At 38.6% G+C, this 16,450-nt stretch overlaps 1 protein-coding gene across 9 annotated transcripts in view; it reads left to right on the top strand.

Annotated features, from left to right (window-relative positions):
- sh3d19 (SH3 domain containing 19) overlaps positions 1 to 16,450 on the top strand; it is a 255,194-nt gene that overhangs the window by 110,250 nt on the left and 128,494 nt on the right. For 5 of the 9 annotated variants that reach the window (XM_069926443.1, XM_069926440.1, XM_069926442.1 and 2 more), the window contains exon 3: positions 5,388 to 5,433. In XM_069926443.1, coding sequence (XP_069782544.1) covers positions 5,388 to 5,433 — 46 coding nt within the window. Of the gene's footprint in view, positions 1 to 864; positions 884 to 5,387; positions 5,434 to 13,808; positions 13,844 to 16,450 lie in introns of those variants that run through there. The other 4 variants (XM_069926446.1, XM_069926447.1, XM_069926444.1 and 1 more) reach the window with 2 other exon arrangements.

Here is a 16,450-nt window from a genome sequence, read left to right as displayed (position 1 = left end):
GAGTTTGTGAGCATCTTTTGAGGGGGAGGACGTGGAGGGGGAGGACGTGGAGGGGGAGGACGTGGAGGGGGAGGATGTGGAGGGGGAGGACGTGGAGGGGGAGGACGTGGAGGGGGAGGACGTGGAGGGGGAGGACGTGGAGGGGGAGGACGTGGAGGGGGAGGACGTGGAGGGGGAGGACGTGGAGGGGGAGGACGTGGACCTGTCCTCGGGCCTGCGCAAAGGAGCTTTTAGGTGGAGTGCAGTGCGCGCAGTACTGGCCCCACCCTTTACACCCATGGTTCGTGTGCCGTGGCCAAGCAAGCTGGGACGTGGCAGCGAGGTCCTTGGGTCGTAGGTTTTATATCGGAGTGGCCTTCTCCTATGCAGGTTTCTTACCCGGGCTGGAGGGGCCTGCCTCTTTTTTACTACATTCGTAGCATCTCCAGACTTTCGTGTTTCACTCAAATAACTTCCTGCACCGTGGAACTGACATAAATTGTGTTGAATCCAATTTCTCACATCAGCATTTTCAGCAAATGGAATTTTAATCCTTAATTGCTGTGAACAGAACAAACTGCGTGTTTGTTCAATTGTTTCTTTAATGCTCTTTCTCTTCCCATTGTTTTCTGTTCCCTGCTGATTTGCTATAAATTAGTCCAACCCCTACCAGTCCCTGAATAGAGAGAAACTTTCTCTACGGACACAAATAAAGAACGGTGAAAGGCATTCTCTATATCCTGCCAAACAGCATTCCTTTTGGACAGAGTAGGTGTACTCGATAAGGAAGCTGTGCCTAATGCTTATTGTTAGCTGATTTGTGTTCTCTGCTTTTGTTTTTTGGACTATCACTCCAGTGAAGAGATAAAAGCTTCAAGGGGCTACAGGCCCGATATTAATACAGGTAGGAAAAAAAGATATCTACTCTTCTCACAGCTTGTTAAGGTATTTTCTAAGTACCTATGATAGAATTGTTGTCTTCTTTCAGTAAATGTTAAAGGATGTGGCTGTTTATGCTGCCATTTGATTGTGGTGAAATCAGTGAGAGATGATGGTATGTGTTGTGCTCTTATATCGATGTGGCACAGGGATTATGTGGTTCAGACGAAGCTGCTGAATTATGGATAGACAGAAAATAAACATTTCATTATGTGTGAGTTCTAAAATCTCTTTGTGCTTACGCGTGTGAGTTTTGTTTCTGAAATATGGCCAGGTGAAGTTTTAAGTTGCATTTCGTGCAGGAATAACTAACCACCTCAAGATTCATACAGTGGATAATTTTCCAAACATTTGCATCATTGCCAAACCAAAGCACTGATAGTTTAAAAATTTACCTTTGATGGCTTCAACAATGACCAATATCTGTGTGGGGACATCTGTTTAGTGGAGGAGAGGGTATAAGAGGCTGGTTACGGAATAAGAAGGGTTCTATAGAGATTACCCCTCCATAAATCTTTGTCCGCGAAGCCAAGCCAAAGACTAGAGATCCTTCATTATGGCTTTTTAAAAATCTAATCTTGACCCTTGGAGCATCATCCAAAAATGTGGGTTCTTCACACTGATGATACTTCACACCTCTACTTTCTAAGGAATCTGAGAAGATTTGGCATGTCATCAAATACTCTCCCAGTCCTTTAACCCACAGAGATTTCTGTGTGCCTCCAATTCTGGAACTTTCAAATTAATTTCTCCACTGTTTTTGGCTCTTCTCATTCTCCACTAAGATCAGAACTCTGAAATGCATTCGCATAACTACCTATGCCACTCTCCATCCACCTAAGTTGTCGATTAAAAGTCTCTTTTATTGAGATTTTGATCATCTGTCTTTGTATTTCCTTGTGGTTCAGTATCGAACTGTGGTAATGCAGGTCTGGGCGCCGAACTCATGGCTGAGACGAAGTTGTGCTCATGTTTCTGCACAAACTCATCAGTGTAAAGCCAAACAAAACAACTGCCCTTAATTGAGCAGCAACAGCATCAATATGTGACTCATGATATGTGACAATGAAGATTCCAGAGATCAAAATGAAATGGTTAAAATTTCAAGGAGAAAAATGTTACGACTCAGTTTCAATTTCAAGTTTTTGTCACATTATACCTGGTGCAGTGAGAAGAATTGGGTGTTGTATACAGCCTTTCATCTCCCTGTCCTGCAAACTTTAAAAAAAAAACATTAATTATTGTTTGCTTACAAATTGATCATTTATTTTGTAACTGTGACTTGCATTGACTACTGGTGCTTAAAGATGGCCTTCCATAACCATGGGTGCTTGTAACTTGTCACACAATCTGCTGTAACTTTTTCATCTGTTGGCATGGGCAGCATTGTGGAAGGGAATTAAATGGAAAGATTGTTATGCCTTGGCTCAGGGTATTTATGAATACTTAAGTAATTATTTAATGCAAAACCATCCGAAGTTTTGTTCCTGACCATGACATGAAAAAAATCCAGGGTCATGTTCAGTGCACAGAGGAACTCAGCAAGTCAGGTGTTGACTTCCAGTAACTCCCTCCCTAGTCTCTCCCTTTTCCCCATCCGTCTGTCTGCCTTTCTCCAGCACTCCAGCCCCTTCCCTCCTCCTATCAGAGAGCTATTTTTATTAGCCTTCTGCCATATTCCCCAATAACCTTGGCTTCTTTCTCTTTTTCATCCTCCCATCTGTTAGCCTGTGTTTCTTCCCTTCCCTTCTTCCCCACCTTTTTACTTGAGCATCTGGGCCTGTTTGTCAGCACTCCTGAAGAAGGGCCCAGACCTGAAATGTCGACTGCCCTTTGCTTTCTATGGATGCCTTGTGACCTGCTTAGTTTCTCCAGCACTTTTGTGCACTGCATTGGAACCCAGATCTGCAGATTTTGTGTTTCCTTCCAGGGTCACATTTTTTTTGTTTTTTTGTCAAAATTCACCTCTGTCTCCTATGTGCTGCAAACATATGGTTGAATTAGTATACAGGTTCCAAACTGTCCAACATAATTTGAAAATGCTTACTTTGAAGTGACTAGAACTGAATATCTCCCTTTCCTGTGAAAATTGATTAGCTGCTTTGTCTTACAGTGAGAGAGTGGTTATCTTGGCACCAGACCACTAGACTCTCATTCTCCTTCCCATATTACATAATGTGTTGACATTAGCAAACTTGAATTTGCATTCTTGAGTGTCGAGGGAGAATAGAAGAGAGCTGAGTGCACTTCCGTGCTGGGCGCCGATATTGAATATGATCATGGAGGAGATGTTGCCTCCTATCTTCACCCATTGTGGTCTTTCAGACAGGAAGTCAAGAATCTATTGGCAGATGGGAGTGCTGAAGTCTAGATCACCAAGTTTGGGCATGACTTTGCTGCTTTTCTCCATGGCAGATTATGGTTTATATCACTAATTCTGCTGAACGTGGAATAATAAGAGAGCAAAGGAGAGAGATTTACCTGATGAGGGATCCCTGGAGAAATTGAAATTTCATGGTACTGCCACACCAAGACATGGATGCAGAAATGCACAGACCTGCATTTGCTGGTTTGAAGCTCTGCTTACAAGCAAATCAGTGATTGTGGTAATGGCAAACATAAGTTGCACCAACTTTTTAAGAATTAAAATCATTTAGCTATCTGTTGTAAATTTTATGACCACTGCTGATACCCGGATGTATCAAACAAGTTGATGTATGATTTTACTACACGAACTTCCTATGTGGAGATGTAATAATACAGCACTATAATTTTCTAAGACATGAGAATTCCTGAATACTTCATGGTGCAATTCCTAATATTTTGGCACCAGACAAAAGTGCATTTTGTTTGATTCATTTGAGAATCCATACATCAACGCATTTCATTGGAGTTTGTTCAGCCCTGATCTTGGAAAATTTTAAAAAACTGTAGATACAGGAAATTGGAAATACAAGCAGAAAATGCTGGAAATACTTAGTAGGACCACATTTTACACTTTGCAGATCTGATTTGGAGCAAAAAAAAAGGTTTTTACAGTGGTGTTTTAAATTATCATGTTTACAACAGCAAATAAAAAAGGCATGTCAGAAGGGCAATGCTATAGTAGTCATGGGGGAACTTTGGTAGAAAAAATAAATGGGTGGACTACTTTTAAAATGTGGAGACAATTTAAAATATCCAAATGCAAAGGGAGTCCTCGTGCAGGATAGCCTGAAAATAAACGTGCAGGTTGAGACGATGGTGAAAAAGGCAAATGCAATGCTGGCATTCATTTCAAGAGGAATAGAATATAAGAGCAGGGATGTGATGTTGTAGTTTTATAAGGCAATGGTGAGACCTCACTTGGAGTACTGTGAGCAATTTTGGACTCCCCATTTAAGAAAGGATATTGAGGGTTCAGAGGAGGTCCACAAGGATGATTCTGGGAATGAAATCATATGAGGAGCGTTTGACTGCTCTTGGCCTGTATTAATTGAAATTTAGGAGAATGAGAGGAGATCTCATTGAAACATTTTGAATGTTGAAAGGCATAGACAGTGTCGATGTAGAAATATTGTTTCACATGGTGGGAAAATCTAGGACAAGAGGACATAACTTCAAGATTGAAGGGCATCTGCTTAGAACAGAGATGTGGAGGAATGTCTTCAGCCAGAGGGTGGGTGGTAAATCTGTGGAATTTGTTGCTGCAGATGGTTCTGGAGGCCAGATCATTGGGTATATTTAAGGCAGGGATTGATAGGTTCTTGATTAGCCAGAGAATCAAAGGTTATGGGGAGAAGGCCAGGCAGTGGGGCTGAACAGGAAAATGAATCAGCTCAGGATTAAATGGTGTGGCAGACTCGATGGGCTGAATGGCCTATTTCTACTCCTTTGTCTGATGATCAAGGTTCAAAGTGAGTAGGTTCAGATGGAAACTTCCAAGCAAAGTGATTCTAATATGATAGAAAAATAATGTCAATTAAAACAGTGAAGAGTCTAAAGAAACACAAAAACTGAATGGAGGGACTGGGACAGGCAACATCCAAGGATCAAAATGGTCAGTTATCATTTCCAGTTGCAACCCTTGATTGAAACAAATGACCTTTGGTTTCTTCCTTGATTTCAAAATATGTTTGTGCCTTTGAACTGCCTTAACAAAAAATCCAAACAATATAAATAATGTTTAATAATGCTGGCCACTCCTGTTCCAGTAATCTGATTAAGAGACTTTGACCTGAAATGTTAACTTGTTTTACAAAAAGAAATGTCAGCAATTAAATCCAAGTATTTTAAGTGTTCAGAAATCTACACAAGTTTGTCATTTATGGGTTTGCATTGCATCCTCCATTAAGATAGGTTAATGAAGATGCTTCTTGAGTTTTCATTCATGCAGATTTTTCCTCACAGATATTCATGTTCAATGAGCTGTTTGGTTAAAATGGCATACATTTCCTCAATCCAAAATGATTTATTTTTGTGGTTTACAGATCGTTCTGAAAGAAATAAACCAGACCAGTCATCCCGCAATTCTAGGTAAGGGCAAAGTGACCCATTGGAATGAATGAGATGAATGAATGAACTATCCCCATGGAGAGTGTGAGGTAGTGAATAATTAAACATAATAGATATTGTCAGCCTTTACACAGAGGGCCAATGTGAATCAGGGAAAATTGGGTGAATTGGACTTTGTTTTGAATTTTCATATGGTGAAAGCAAAATTAAAATGACTTGTCCGTATAAATATTTATAACACTTACTGCATATTTATTGTGAAGGATGAAACTTAAAAGGAGCAATAAATTTCAAATTCAGTGTGGTTGGAAATGGTCTGAAAAACGGAACTAAACTACAGCTAATGCACTACATAGTTATATCTAGTAATATCAATTAATTACATTTTAAATACGCTGAAATGAATTTTGCTAATGAGTTTTCCTGATATCATCTTATTGCATGGAAATGATCCATTTTCTACGTATCACAAACTAGAAGAGATGTTACCCCTGTAAATATCTTGGAATAATTTGTTGGTGGATTTATTAACAATTGGCATGTAACTGAATGGCATTTGAAAGTTTTGTGATGACGTGGTGAAAGACATAAAAACAACAGAAAATGCTGGAAGCATTCAACAGATCTTCAAAATGGTTTGTTATGTCCACTTACTGTAGCAAAAATATTTAAGTATAGTAAAACCCCTGGTATCTGGCACCTTTTGAGATTAGTAGATGCTGGATAAGTGAATTTTCTGGTTGGTTGAGACTGCGTGTGAGGCCCACCATTTTTGAACTTCTGGTGTTTTTTTTTACCTATTTTTGCGATTTGTTTTTTGCCAGTTGCTTAAATTCTGGATAACAGGAGTTTGTTTTCTTATTCTACTATAATACTGCACAGAATGTTATCAACACAAATTTTGTGTTCAGAACTCTAAAGTGATTTGAGGGTTACTAATTGAGTCATGAATTTTGCCTAAAGACCAGAACTGGCACAGAATTGCCTGCACACCCTAAGGTTCCAAAAGACCAGAGGACATCAGCAATGACTACCTCAGCAGGAAAAGGATATATATCTCTTTGGCTTGGCTTCGCAGACGAAGATTTATGGAGGGGTAAATGTCCACGTCAGCTGCAGGCTCGTTTGTGGCTGACAAGTCCGATACGGGACAGGCAGACACGGTTGCAGGGGAAAATTGGTTGGTTGGGGTTGGGTGTTGGGTTTTTCCTCCTTTGTCTTTTGTCAGTGAGGTGGGCTCTGCGGTCTTCTTCAAAGGAGGTTGCTGCCCGCTGAACTATGAGGCGCCAAGATGCACGGTTTGAGGCGATATCAGCCCACTGGCGGTGGTCAATGTGGCAGGCACCAAGAGATTTCTTTAGGCAGTCCTTGTACCTTTTCTTTGGTGCACCTCTGTCACGGTGGCCAGTGGAGAGTTCGCTATATAACACGATCTTGGGAAGGCGATGGTCCTCCATTCTGGAGACGTGACCTACCCAGTGCAGTTGGATCTTCAGCAGCGTGGATTCGATGCTGTCGGCCTCTGCCATCTCGAGTACTTCGATGTTAGGGATGAAGTCGCTCCATTGAATGTTGAGGATGCAGCGGAGACAACGCTGGTGGAAGCGTTCTAGGAGCCATAGGTGATGGCGGTAGAGGACCCATGATTCGGAGCCGAACAGGAGTGTGGGTATGACAACGGCTCTGTATACGCTAATCTTTGACTGAAAAACCTCACAAAGGATATATATACCAAGGCAATAAAAACACGAAATGCTGGAAACAGCAGCAGGTCTGGCAGTATCTGTGGAAGGAGAATCAGAGTTATTAGCCCCTTTTCCTTGACCTTGAATGAAAGGGGAATTAACCAGTTAAGGGTCCAGTGGAAAAGGAAAAAAATCAGCACACATAGTATCGTATCACTGGGGGTTGATGGCATGCAGATAAAACCAGTGGAAAAAGGACAACTTATATCCATTCCATTCCATTTGAAGGGTGAATTCTCCTATCCCCGGGGATGAGTTGTATTCAGTGGAAAAGCAGTTAGTGTCCCGGTTAAAGGTGGCCCAATGGAAACACCACAGACGGCTTCCTATCCTAGGAAACTGCATGGCCAATTAACTGGGATACTAATGGAAAAAGGGCTAGTGTTTCAGCTGGAAAGCCCTTCTTAAAAAAACCAAAAAAATGATTTTAAATTGCAGAGATGGTGGAAGATGATTTGATGATGCAAAAGAACCAGGGTGAGGAACCTGTGAGGAGCAGTTGCTGAATAAATGATCTAGGTCAGGGGTTCCCAACCTCTTTGTTCCTCTCTACTCCTTGGGCATTTTTATAGGTTACCATGTACCCCTAAAAATTAAGAATAAAAAAACACGACCGCAGATTACAACACCATGTATTGTACAGTAGTGGTTATTCTCTCAGACCCAATGTACCCCCTGAAAAGTGCAAATGTACCACTAGGGGTACATGTACCCCAGGTTGAGAACCCCTGATCTAGATTAATGAGATCAGTTACATAAATAACTGAAAATCTGTGAATTAGAGAAACAGAACACAAAGATGGAACATAAAAGCTGTAACATGCAAAGCTGTAGGAAATGCCCAGCATACAGGTGAGGCCCTGGTAGTGGAAAGCGTTAAACTAAACCAGTATGACAGGTGGATGAGCAAATACTGAATAGACTTGTTCTGCGCAGAGAAAAACAGGTAATCTGGAATTTTGAATTCCAAGTGGAAGCCTGAAGGTTGCAATGTGCCCAGGTGGAGGATTAATGCTCTTCCTCAATCGTTTGGTGGGTCTTGTTACAACAGTAAGGGAGACAACTAACACAGTGGTCAGAATGGAAATGAGATGCAGAATTAATGTGATATTTAACTGGAAATTCAGGGTCACCCATGCAGATTTAAGTTATTGGATAATACCACCTGAACTGATTTGTGGAAATGTACACAGATCATAGGATTTCATGTAACATAGTTTCTTACTTAGGTGATGCATTGAAAATGCACATATACCATATATTTTGGTGTATAAGTCGAGTCATAAAACCCTAAAAAAATTTCTCAAAAAGAGGGGGGGATTGACTTAGATGCTGGATATACTTTTGAGACCTTAAATTCACCAGAAAAAAGCAGATTGACATCAATTCCGCATATAAATAAGTGCTGGAAGCACCTCCCCACCACTGGCACCATCGCTCCCTGACTCTTCCCCACTGGTGGGCACCGCCATAACTGCTTCTTCCTGCGACCCTGAGGTCGCCACTCCTGTCTGGTAAGCCAAGGTTCCTGCTCCCGCCGGGAGCACAATGTCGCCGTTCCAGGTCTGTGGGCTGCTGCTGTCCGGTAGGCAGAGGTTTTTTTTTACTTCCTTAATTTACAGCTTTGTTATTTGTGATTGGGGTGTTTTTAAAAAAAAAATTGGATTGTTTCTGGGAGGCCCAGACAGCCCAAAAAATGGGGGTCAACTTGTGCGTCGGATAGATCATAAAATTCTTTAAATTAGGCAGAAAAATGGGGTCGACTTGTACGCCAAAATATATGATACTCAATTTTATTATGTTGCCATTTAATGTTTGCTTCATTCAGTACTGTAATTTATTGATGGCAACTTTCTACAAGACCCGATTTGTTTACTAAGCAATAGCCAGACACACTGAAACCTTTCTTCCAAGGAAAAATAGGAAAAACAAAATGTGCACACGCCTTTGCCAGCTGACAGGAGTCCAAATTTGACAATATTTCGCCACACTTTGTGAAAATAATTTAACTACAGCAGAGTTTCAGGATCGATTGATTAATTGGAGACAGTCCAAAGGAGGCAATCTGAAAGTGTTGTCCTTCTAGTAGAACCATTTGAATTTTGGCAATGTCACTGGAAAGATCAGATAAGGAATTTTGACTATGCATCCTTCTTCACGGAAAGATTTTACAGATAAAACAGCATCTGATAAAATGAGCAAGGGAGGGAATACTAAATACTGAAAAATAATTGTAGTGATCAATAATAGTGTTAAGTGACAAGAAAGACATCGAAGTACAAAAACCCCTTAATGGGGCACATAATGTTTTGAATAGGTGAGTGTAGAAGGAACATGTGCAGCCTCTGGCATAATTAAATGTTGGACACGATTCATTTGGACCCAGTTGGAACTGGGTCCATGAACAAAGCTGGTTAACAGCAGATTTCCATGTTTTGTTCTTATATTTTAAGATTTTAAAATTGGAACATTTTGAAAAGAGGCACCTGAAATATTATTTTGATGCCTAGTCTGTTAAGGCAGTTTACTTCAATTGTAGAGCCACATGTTACTACTTATAATTTGAAAATTAAAATAGTTTATGAAATGAATTGCCTATAAAGAATGTGGGAGTATCCTGAAGTTGAACAAGTCCTTTTATTAGAACTGTAAAAGGTTAAATTAGTGTGCTTTTTGCTAGTGTTAACACCCACCTGAAGCCTCATTCACACTTGTGACCCACTAACTCAGCCGTTCAGTATCCTGGAATAGGAAAAGAGGTTTGCCCTTTCACTCTAGACCACTCTTAACTGGGACACTGAATGCTTTCTCACTTGCAAGGGCCTATCACCGACGTTTGGTCTGTTCTACCTTTAATCAAAAGTGCCTGCATGACGTGGCACGCAAAAGAGAGAAGTGATTGACCATTTCACACTTGCCTGATCTCAATCCCGGTGTCTGCAGGCGCTGGGGATTGCATTAGGGGTCGAGGCCGTCAATCCCTGACATGAGATGTTATCTAATGCTGGTGTGGAGCAGATTTTGCTTTCACACTTGCCACTTTAAAGGAATTATTCCTGGGATCACTGGCAAATATGAAAGGGGCTTGACACTGGGCAGCAATGAGATTGGGGTAGTGAGCCGTGTTTGTAAGGTCTAGACTGGAAAGACTTTGGAATTATTACTGTTGTGAATTTCAGAAGGTTACAAACAGTCAGGTTTGATTTGCTATAAAAGAAACTAATTGTATAATTTCAATCTTATTGTAACATTAAAGATATATAATTTCATCTAAAAAATTTCAGGGTGCAGGGCTTGTAGACTAGAGTGATTCCTTTCTCCTGCATATTTCTGTAGATGGAGGAGGAGGCCATCTTGGCCCATCAAGTCTCTGCTGGTTTATTAAGCAATTCCATTCTCTCATTAATTTTCCTTTCATCTGTTTTACCCACATTTCCAAAAGCTCCTCACTAATTCTACCGGTCACATACACACTAGAGACAGTTTATAGAGGTCTATTAATCAACCAATTTGGTCGCCTTTTGGGAGCTGCAGGAAAATAAGAGTACCTGAGAGAAACAGAAACACACACAATCACAGAAGAATTTGCAAACTCCACACAGACTGCACTGGAGCTATACAGTCCAAACTGCCAGAAAATGCAGCAAGTCATGTCAAGCAAATTCATTTCCTAAGGAGGTTGGGGAGGATAAGGCTACCGACCCTCATCTTGACAACTTTTTATATGAGCACAATTGAAGATGTCCTATCTGGCTGCATCATTGAATAGTATGGTAGCTTTAAAGCATCAGACAGGAAGTCATTACAGTGGATCATCAAAATGGCCGAGATGATCACTGGAGTCTCCCTTTCCTCTGTTGATGACATCTACCTGGAACGTTGCTTAAATAGGGCTCATAATTATAGAAGACACTTCCCACCTAGCACACAGTGTCTTTGACCCACTATGATCAAGAGGAAAGTAGAGGATCATCAAAATCAAGACTGTCAGGCTGGGAAGTAGCTTTTTACTACAGGGTTATGAGATGGATGATCAGTATCCTGTAACCAAGTAAATCATTTCAAAATATTCATATATATTACATAAAATTCCTTTTTTTGGTGGGTGGGGGGGAGTTTAGCCCTGAAAGAATAGTGATTTTGGATTGTACTTTTTTGCGGTTTTATTTTGAGCCAATGTCCAGTTGTATTTTCAGTCTGTTCATTCATGTTCACAGTTCCTTTTGATCTTTAGGCTTTCTTAAGAGCTTTGTCAATTCTGTTAAGAGTTTAGAATAATACTGTGCAAGCACAAACTGAAAAAAATGTAGAATAAAATTAGTCCAAAAAATCTTATTCCCATTACTCCCTAACTAATAATCACTTTACTTAGATTGCATTGGTCACAAGAGAAAAACAAGCTCTGGAATTAAACTCCAAGTTCAGTACTGCTAGTAATTATTTCTGCACAAGACCCAAATATCTGCATTGTTTTGGAAAGCTACCTCCATGAAACTAAAGACAAGCAAAAATGTGACACAGTTCTTGTTTGCAATGCAGATTTGATCCTTTTAAAAACTAAACACATTTTCTATCAACAAACTTAAGGAATCTAGCAAGTAATAAACCTGTTGATGTGGAATTCATTTTCCATGCAGTGATGAAAATAGCGATGGGGAAAAAAGATCACTTCCTAATCCAGTTTTAGTTGTCTGTCATTCCATTGTTACCAATGCTGCAAGCAAAGTAGTTTCTTTGGATCTTTGCTCATGCTGGATCAGAGATTGGAATGTTACAAAACTGTATGAGTCAGTATCCCATGATTAACGTATTTCTGTGCTGGAATCATTTGGGAACCTATCCTGTATTCATCCATGCCATTTCTTAAAGACAAAGAGAATCTGAATCAGTATAACACAATTCCTGCTTGCCAGTGCTCAAGGCTTCACTCTTTCTTTTAAAAAAGGATGTGTGCTGGAATTTCTAGAATTCAGTGGTAGAAGCCAAAATCGATGATGGAAAATGTATTTTACACCATCAAATTGGTTATCCTTAATATTTTCAATGTTAAGTATGATTTTTATGTGGAACGTTAAAGGTTGAAGGTTCTTGGACAGTGAACAAGAGAGGAATAATGGATTTCTCATCCAATGCAACTTGCAATGTGTAACAGATGTGGAAAGCCTGCAAGCAGTGATTATGAAGCACAAAGCCAAAAAAAGGCATTCTGCTTAAAATGAAATATTTTTATAGATTGACTAGTTGTTAGCAGTTTCATTATGTCAGTCTTTTTATTTCTCAAAGTTAGTGATTTATGCATCACGTCTTCTCTCTCCATTTGTGGATTGTTGAGTCCAGAGGACCCCAAAACCTAGCAGCAACAGAAATTCACCAAGACAAATGGTTACTTAAAAAAAAAAGTTGCTTTTAATTATGTTTAAACATGAAAACAGGATCAAACTTTATTTTATCACTATTAACTTAACCTAACAACCCCCTTCTAATTCTAAGCGCACGTGTTTGTAATGTGCGTGTAAATTCAGAAAAGTTCTTTGATTCACAGTCCAATCTCACTTCTCACTCCTCCAAGTTCACTGGTTGCAGGCAATTCTTAAACTGTGCACAGAATTTAGCATTTATGAATTTCACTAGGCTTTGGTGCTTGAAATGTAAATGGTTACGGCTCAGATAGGTTTTTATTGGTTTTCAGAGAGAGATTTGTTGTTCGCTGGACACAAACTTATTCCTTCTAATCAGCCACGTCAGTGTCTTGCTGAAGAAACTTGCCCCATCAGGATTTTCCAGATGTTAACCTCTTTCTTTCAGTTCACCACAGAGTTCCTTCTTGTTTCATTTATTTCAAGTGAAACATTAGGCAGCCAGCCATCTCCTCTTGTATGGACCATGGGCTTTGACCAGGCTGAATGAAGAACTCACAACCTATCTTCAAAATGTGGTTTTTCCACAAGCTTGCCAGCTTGTCCTGTTCCAGTCCCAGCTGCTGCTGTAGAACTGAACTATCTCTCTCCTTCTCTCTCTCTCCTTCTCTCTCTCTCTCTCCTCTCTCTCTCCCCTTCTCTCTCTCTCTTACTCTCACATACACTCCCAGAGAAATAGCCTGATTGACTCTCTCTGCTTGGAAAACCACATGACCCTCTTAGAACAGCCAACTGCACTCAGAGAGCCTGTGGCTCTGAACCTAATCTTCCAAGTTCTTTCATCTGTTGCTTTCCAAAACAACAATCCATTAGTGAAGTCTCTATAGGCACTCCCCAAATCTTTTGCAAAGGCACTTGGAGCCAGCCTGTCTGGCTTGAGCAGAACTCTAGTATTTTAAATGAGATCTGTTTTGAAGTATTTGTATGTGACCTACACGAAACAAAACCTGCCACAATTTATCTCCTTTAAAACCTATCTATATACAATATAAAATGCAGCATAACCTGTCACAGGATAGAGACATTTTTAGTCATTTAACAAGGGGATGATGGCCTTATACTATAGACATTTATGAAAGGGCATCACTTCATCTGTCATCTTTCTCCAGATGATTGTAGCTTTTTGGTAATGATACTGTGAAAGTAAAATTGCTGAAAATCCCTAGCTATTTTATGTCTTCTTTGTTGCTTCTGTCAAGAAAGTGAATTTTTTTTGTCTTGTACTTTTCTGCAGCTGCTATCGATCATCCAGGCAGAGAATGAAATGAGGTTTGTAGTAAAAGTTCCATTTTTTAGTGATCTCTGATGCTAAAATGCTCCGACTAACACAATGGTTTTAAAACTGCCCCCCTAAACTCACATTCTCTTAAGCAATCCTATATCATGTGCTCTGTGATTAGTTAAGGGATTTCTTAAGGTGGTATGTGGGTAGAAAGGAAAAGTTTGAAAACCACTGTTTTAATTTTACCTAATTGACTCGTTATGTGCATGGTTTCATGACTCCAAAGGAAATGGGCCAATGACAATTTTTCTCAAAAAATATTTCAGTAACAATTGGGTCTAGAGCAGTGATTCTCAACCTTCCCACTTTCAAATTTTAAGATTTATTATAAAGCTGGACAAATGTAGCTTTTGAATTTATTATTTGAAAAGGAAAAGAAACCTTCATGGATTGATATAGAGTTGAATAAAATGGGAGAAAAAAGACCAGAAGAATTTATTTATAAATGGAATTCTAAATTAATAATGAGAAGGAAGGATGCTTTAATTTTGAAACATTTGGTTAATCTATGGGATAAAATTAATAAAGATTTAGGAAAATAAATATTTTTATCTATTAAAACTCCTGTCTTTTAGAACAGATTGATATCTTTTACGATGGATAATTTTTATTTACAGATGTGGTGTCGGAAAGGGATTAAAAGTTTTGAACAATGTTTCGAAGGAGGATGTTTTATGATATTTGAACAAATGAAAAATAAATTTAGTATTTTGGAGATTACTAGATTTGCATATAATCAAATTAAAGACTTTTTAATCAATGAATTAGGACCAAATATAAACATAATATGATCTAATGAGGGATAGATTGATAAATGACAGATATTACTGTATGGATTATTTCAAAGAGAATCAGTGAAAGAAGGAATTCATAAATCTAGATTAAGATGGGAAGATTTGCATGGACAGATAGATAAACAGAATTGGAAAGAAATATGTAAAGATACTATGACAAGTACGATAAATGTGAGATATAGACTGGTTCGGTATAACTTCTTACATCAATTATAGTTTACACCTCAAAAATTAAATAAATTGAAACCAACATTATCAAATTTTTGTTTGAGATGTGGTCAAGAAATTGGAACATCTTTGCACTCCACCTGGAAATGCCCAAAAGTAAAACCATCTTGGATAGGTATTGGGAATTGTTTAGAACAAATTAGAGGAGTAAAATTTCCTCAAGATCCAATGTTGCTTTTGTTAGGAAATGTTATAAGAATTAGACCAAAGTTGAAGTTAACTACGTATCAATTGGAATTTCTGTGGGATTATATGTGTATTTGTGACTTTGGTCACAACCCATAAGATGAAAAGAGTTAGTGTTGTATTAGACAAGACTTATGGGGAGGGATTTTTCGTATATTGTTATAGGTATGAATCTGTAAACATTTTTTTTGTATTTTTCTTTCTCTTTTCGGATTGCTGGAGGAGGTGCGGAAAATCCGGAAACGTGGATTTTTTAAATTGGATTTGTAGGAAACACAGGAGGGGGATTGATAATATTTGGCTTACATGAGTAAGGTGATTAAGTTTGTAAATTTTAATGTTAATGGGTTAAATGGGACTTTAAAAAGAAGAGAGTATTAACATATTAAGAAACTGGGAGTTGATGTAGCTTTTCTTCAAGAAACTCATTTAACTGCAAAAGAATATATGAAATTAAAAAGGCATTGGGTGCGATATGTAATGTCATCTTCATGTAATTGTAAGGCGAGAGGGGTAGAAATTTTGATAAAACAAGAATCTTCCAATCAAAGTTCAAAATATTGTTTTGGGCCCTGCATATGTAATGGTACGTTGTCGAGTATTTAAAAATCTGTATGCTCCAAATATTGATGATGAGAAGTTTATTCAAGATATTTTCTTTAAATTTAGCAGAGGCACATGAAAGTATTTTAATAGAAAGGAATTAAAATTTTTGCTTAGACCTGTTGTTCGATAGGTCGACCCAAGTAATGGTAAGAACATCAGCTGCTGAAGCTACACTGGGTCTGATGAGAGATTAGAATTTAATTGATGTATGGAGAAGAATCCACCCTAGAGAGGAGGAGTATTCATTTTATTCTAGTAGGTTTGATTCTTATTCTAGAATTGATTTAATTTTGGTTTTGGCTCAAATACAAACTAGGATTTTTGAAGCCGACTATAAACCAAGGATTTTATCTGACAATTCAGCTTTGTTAATAACTATGGAAATGCCTGAGAAGGAGAAGTCGATATGTCGATGGAGATTACATTTTTTGTTGTTAAAAAGGAAAGATTTCTGTGACTTTGTTCGAATGCTCATTCAGATATTTTGTGATACAAATTTGAACTTGGTAAATGATAAAATTATTATAAGGGATGCTTTAAAGGCATATTTAAGAGGTCAAATTATAAAGTTTACTTCTAAAATTTAAAAGGATTATATGAGAAAAGTAGATCAATTAGAAAAAGAAATTACAGTTTTGGAAAAGGATCTTCAAAAGCATGTTTCTGAAGATAACCCTAGATAATTGATCAATTAAAAAAAATACATTATAATAGATTACAAACATAGAACTGAGAAAGCTGTTATTAGAACGAAACAAAGATACTATGAGTTAGATAAGA

This window comes from Narcine bancroftii, chromosome 3 (genome assembly GCF_036971445.1).
Source record: "Narcine bancroftii isolate sNarBan1 chromosome 3, sNarBan1.hap1, whole genome shotgun sequence".
Taxonomy (NCBI): domain Eukaryota; kingdom Metazoa; phylum Chordata; class Chondrichthyes; order Torpediniformes; family Narcinidae; genus Narcine; species Narcine bancroftii.
This window is presented reverse-complemented; position numbering and strand designations above follow the sequence as displayed.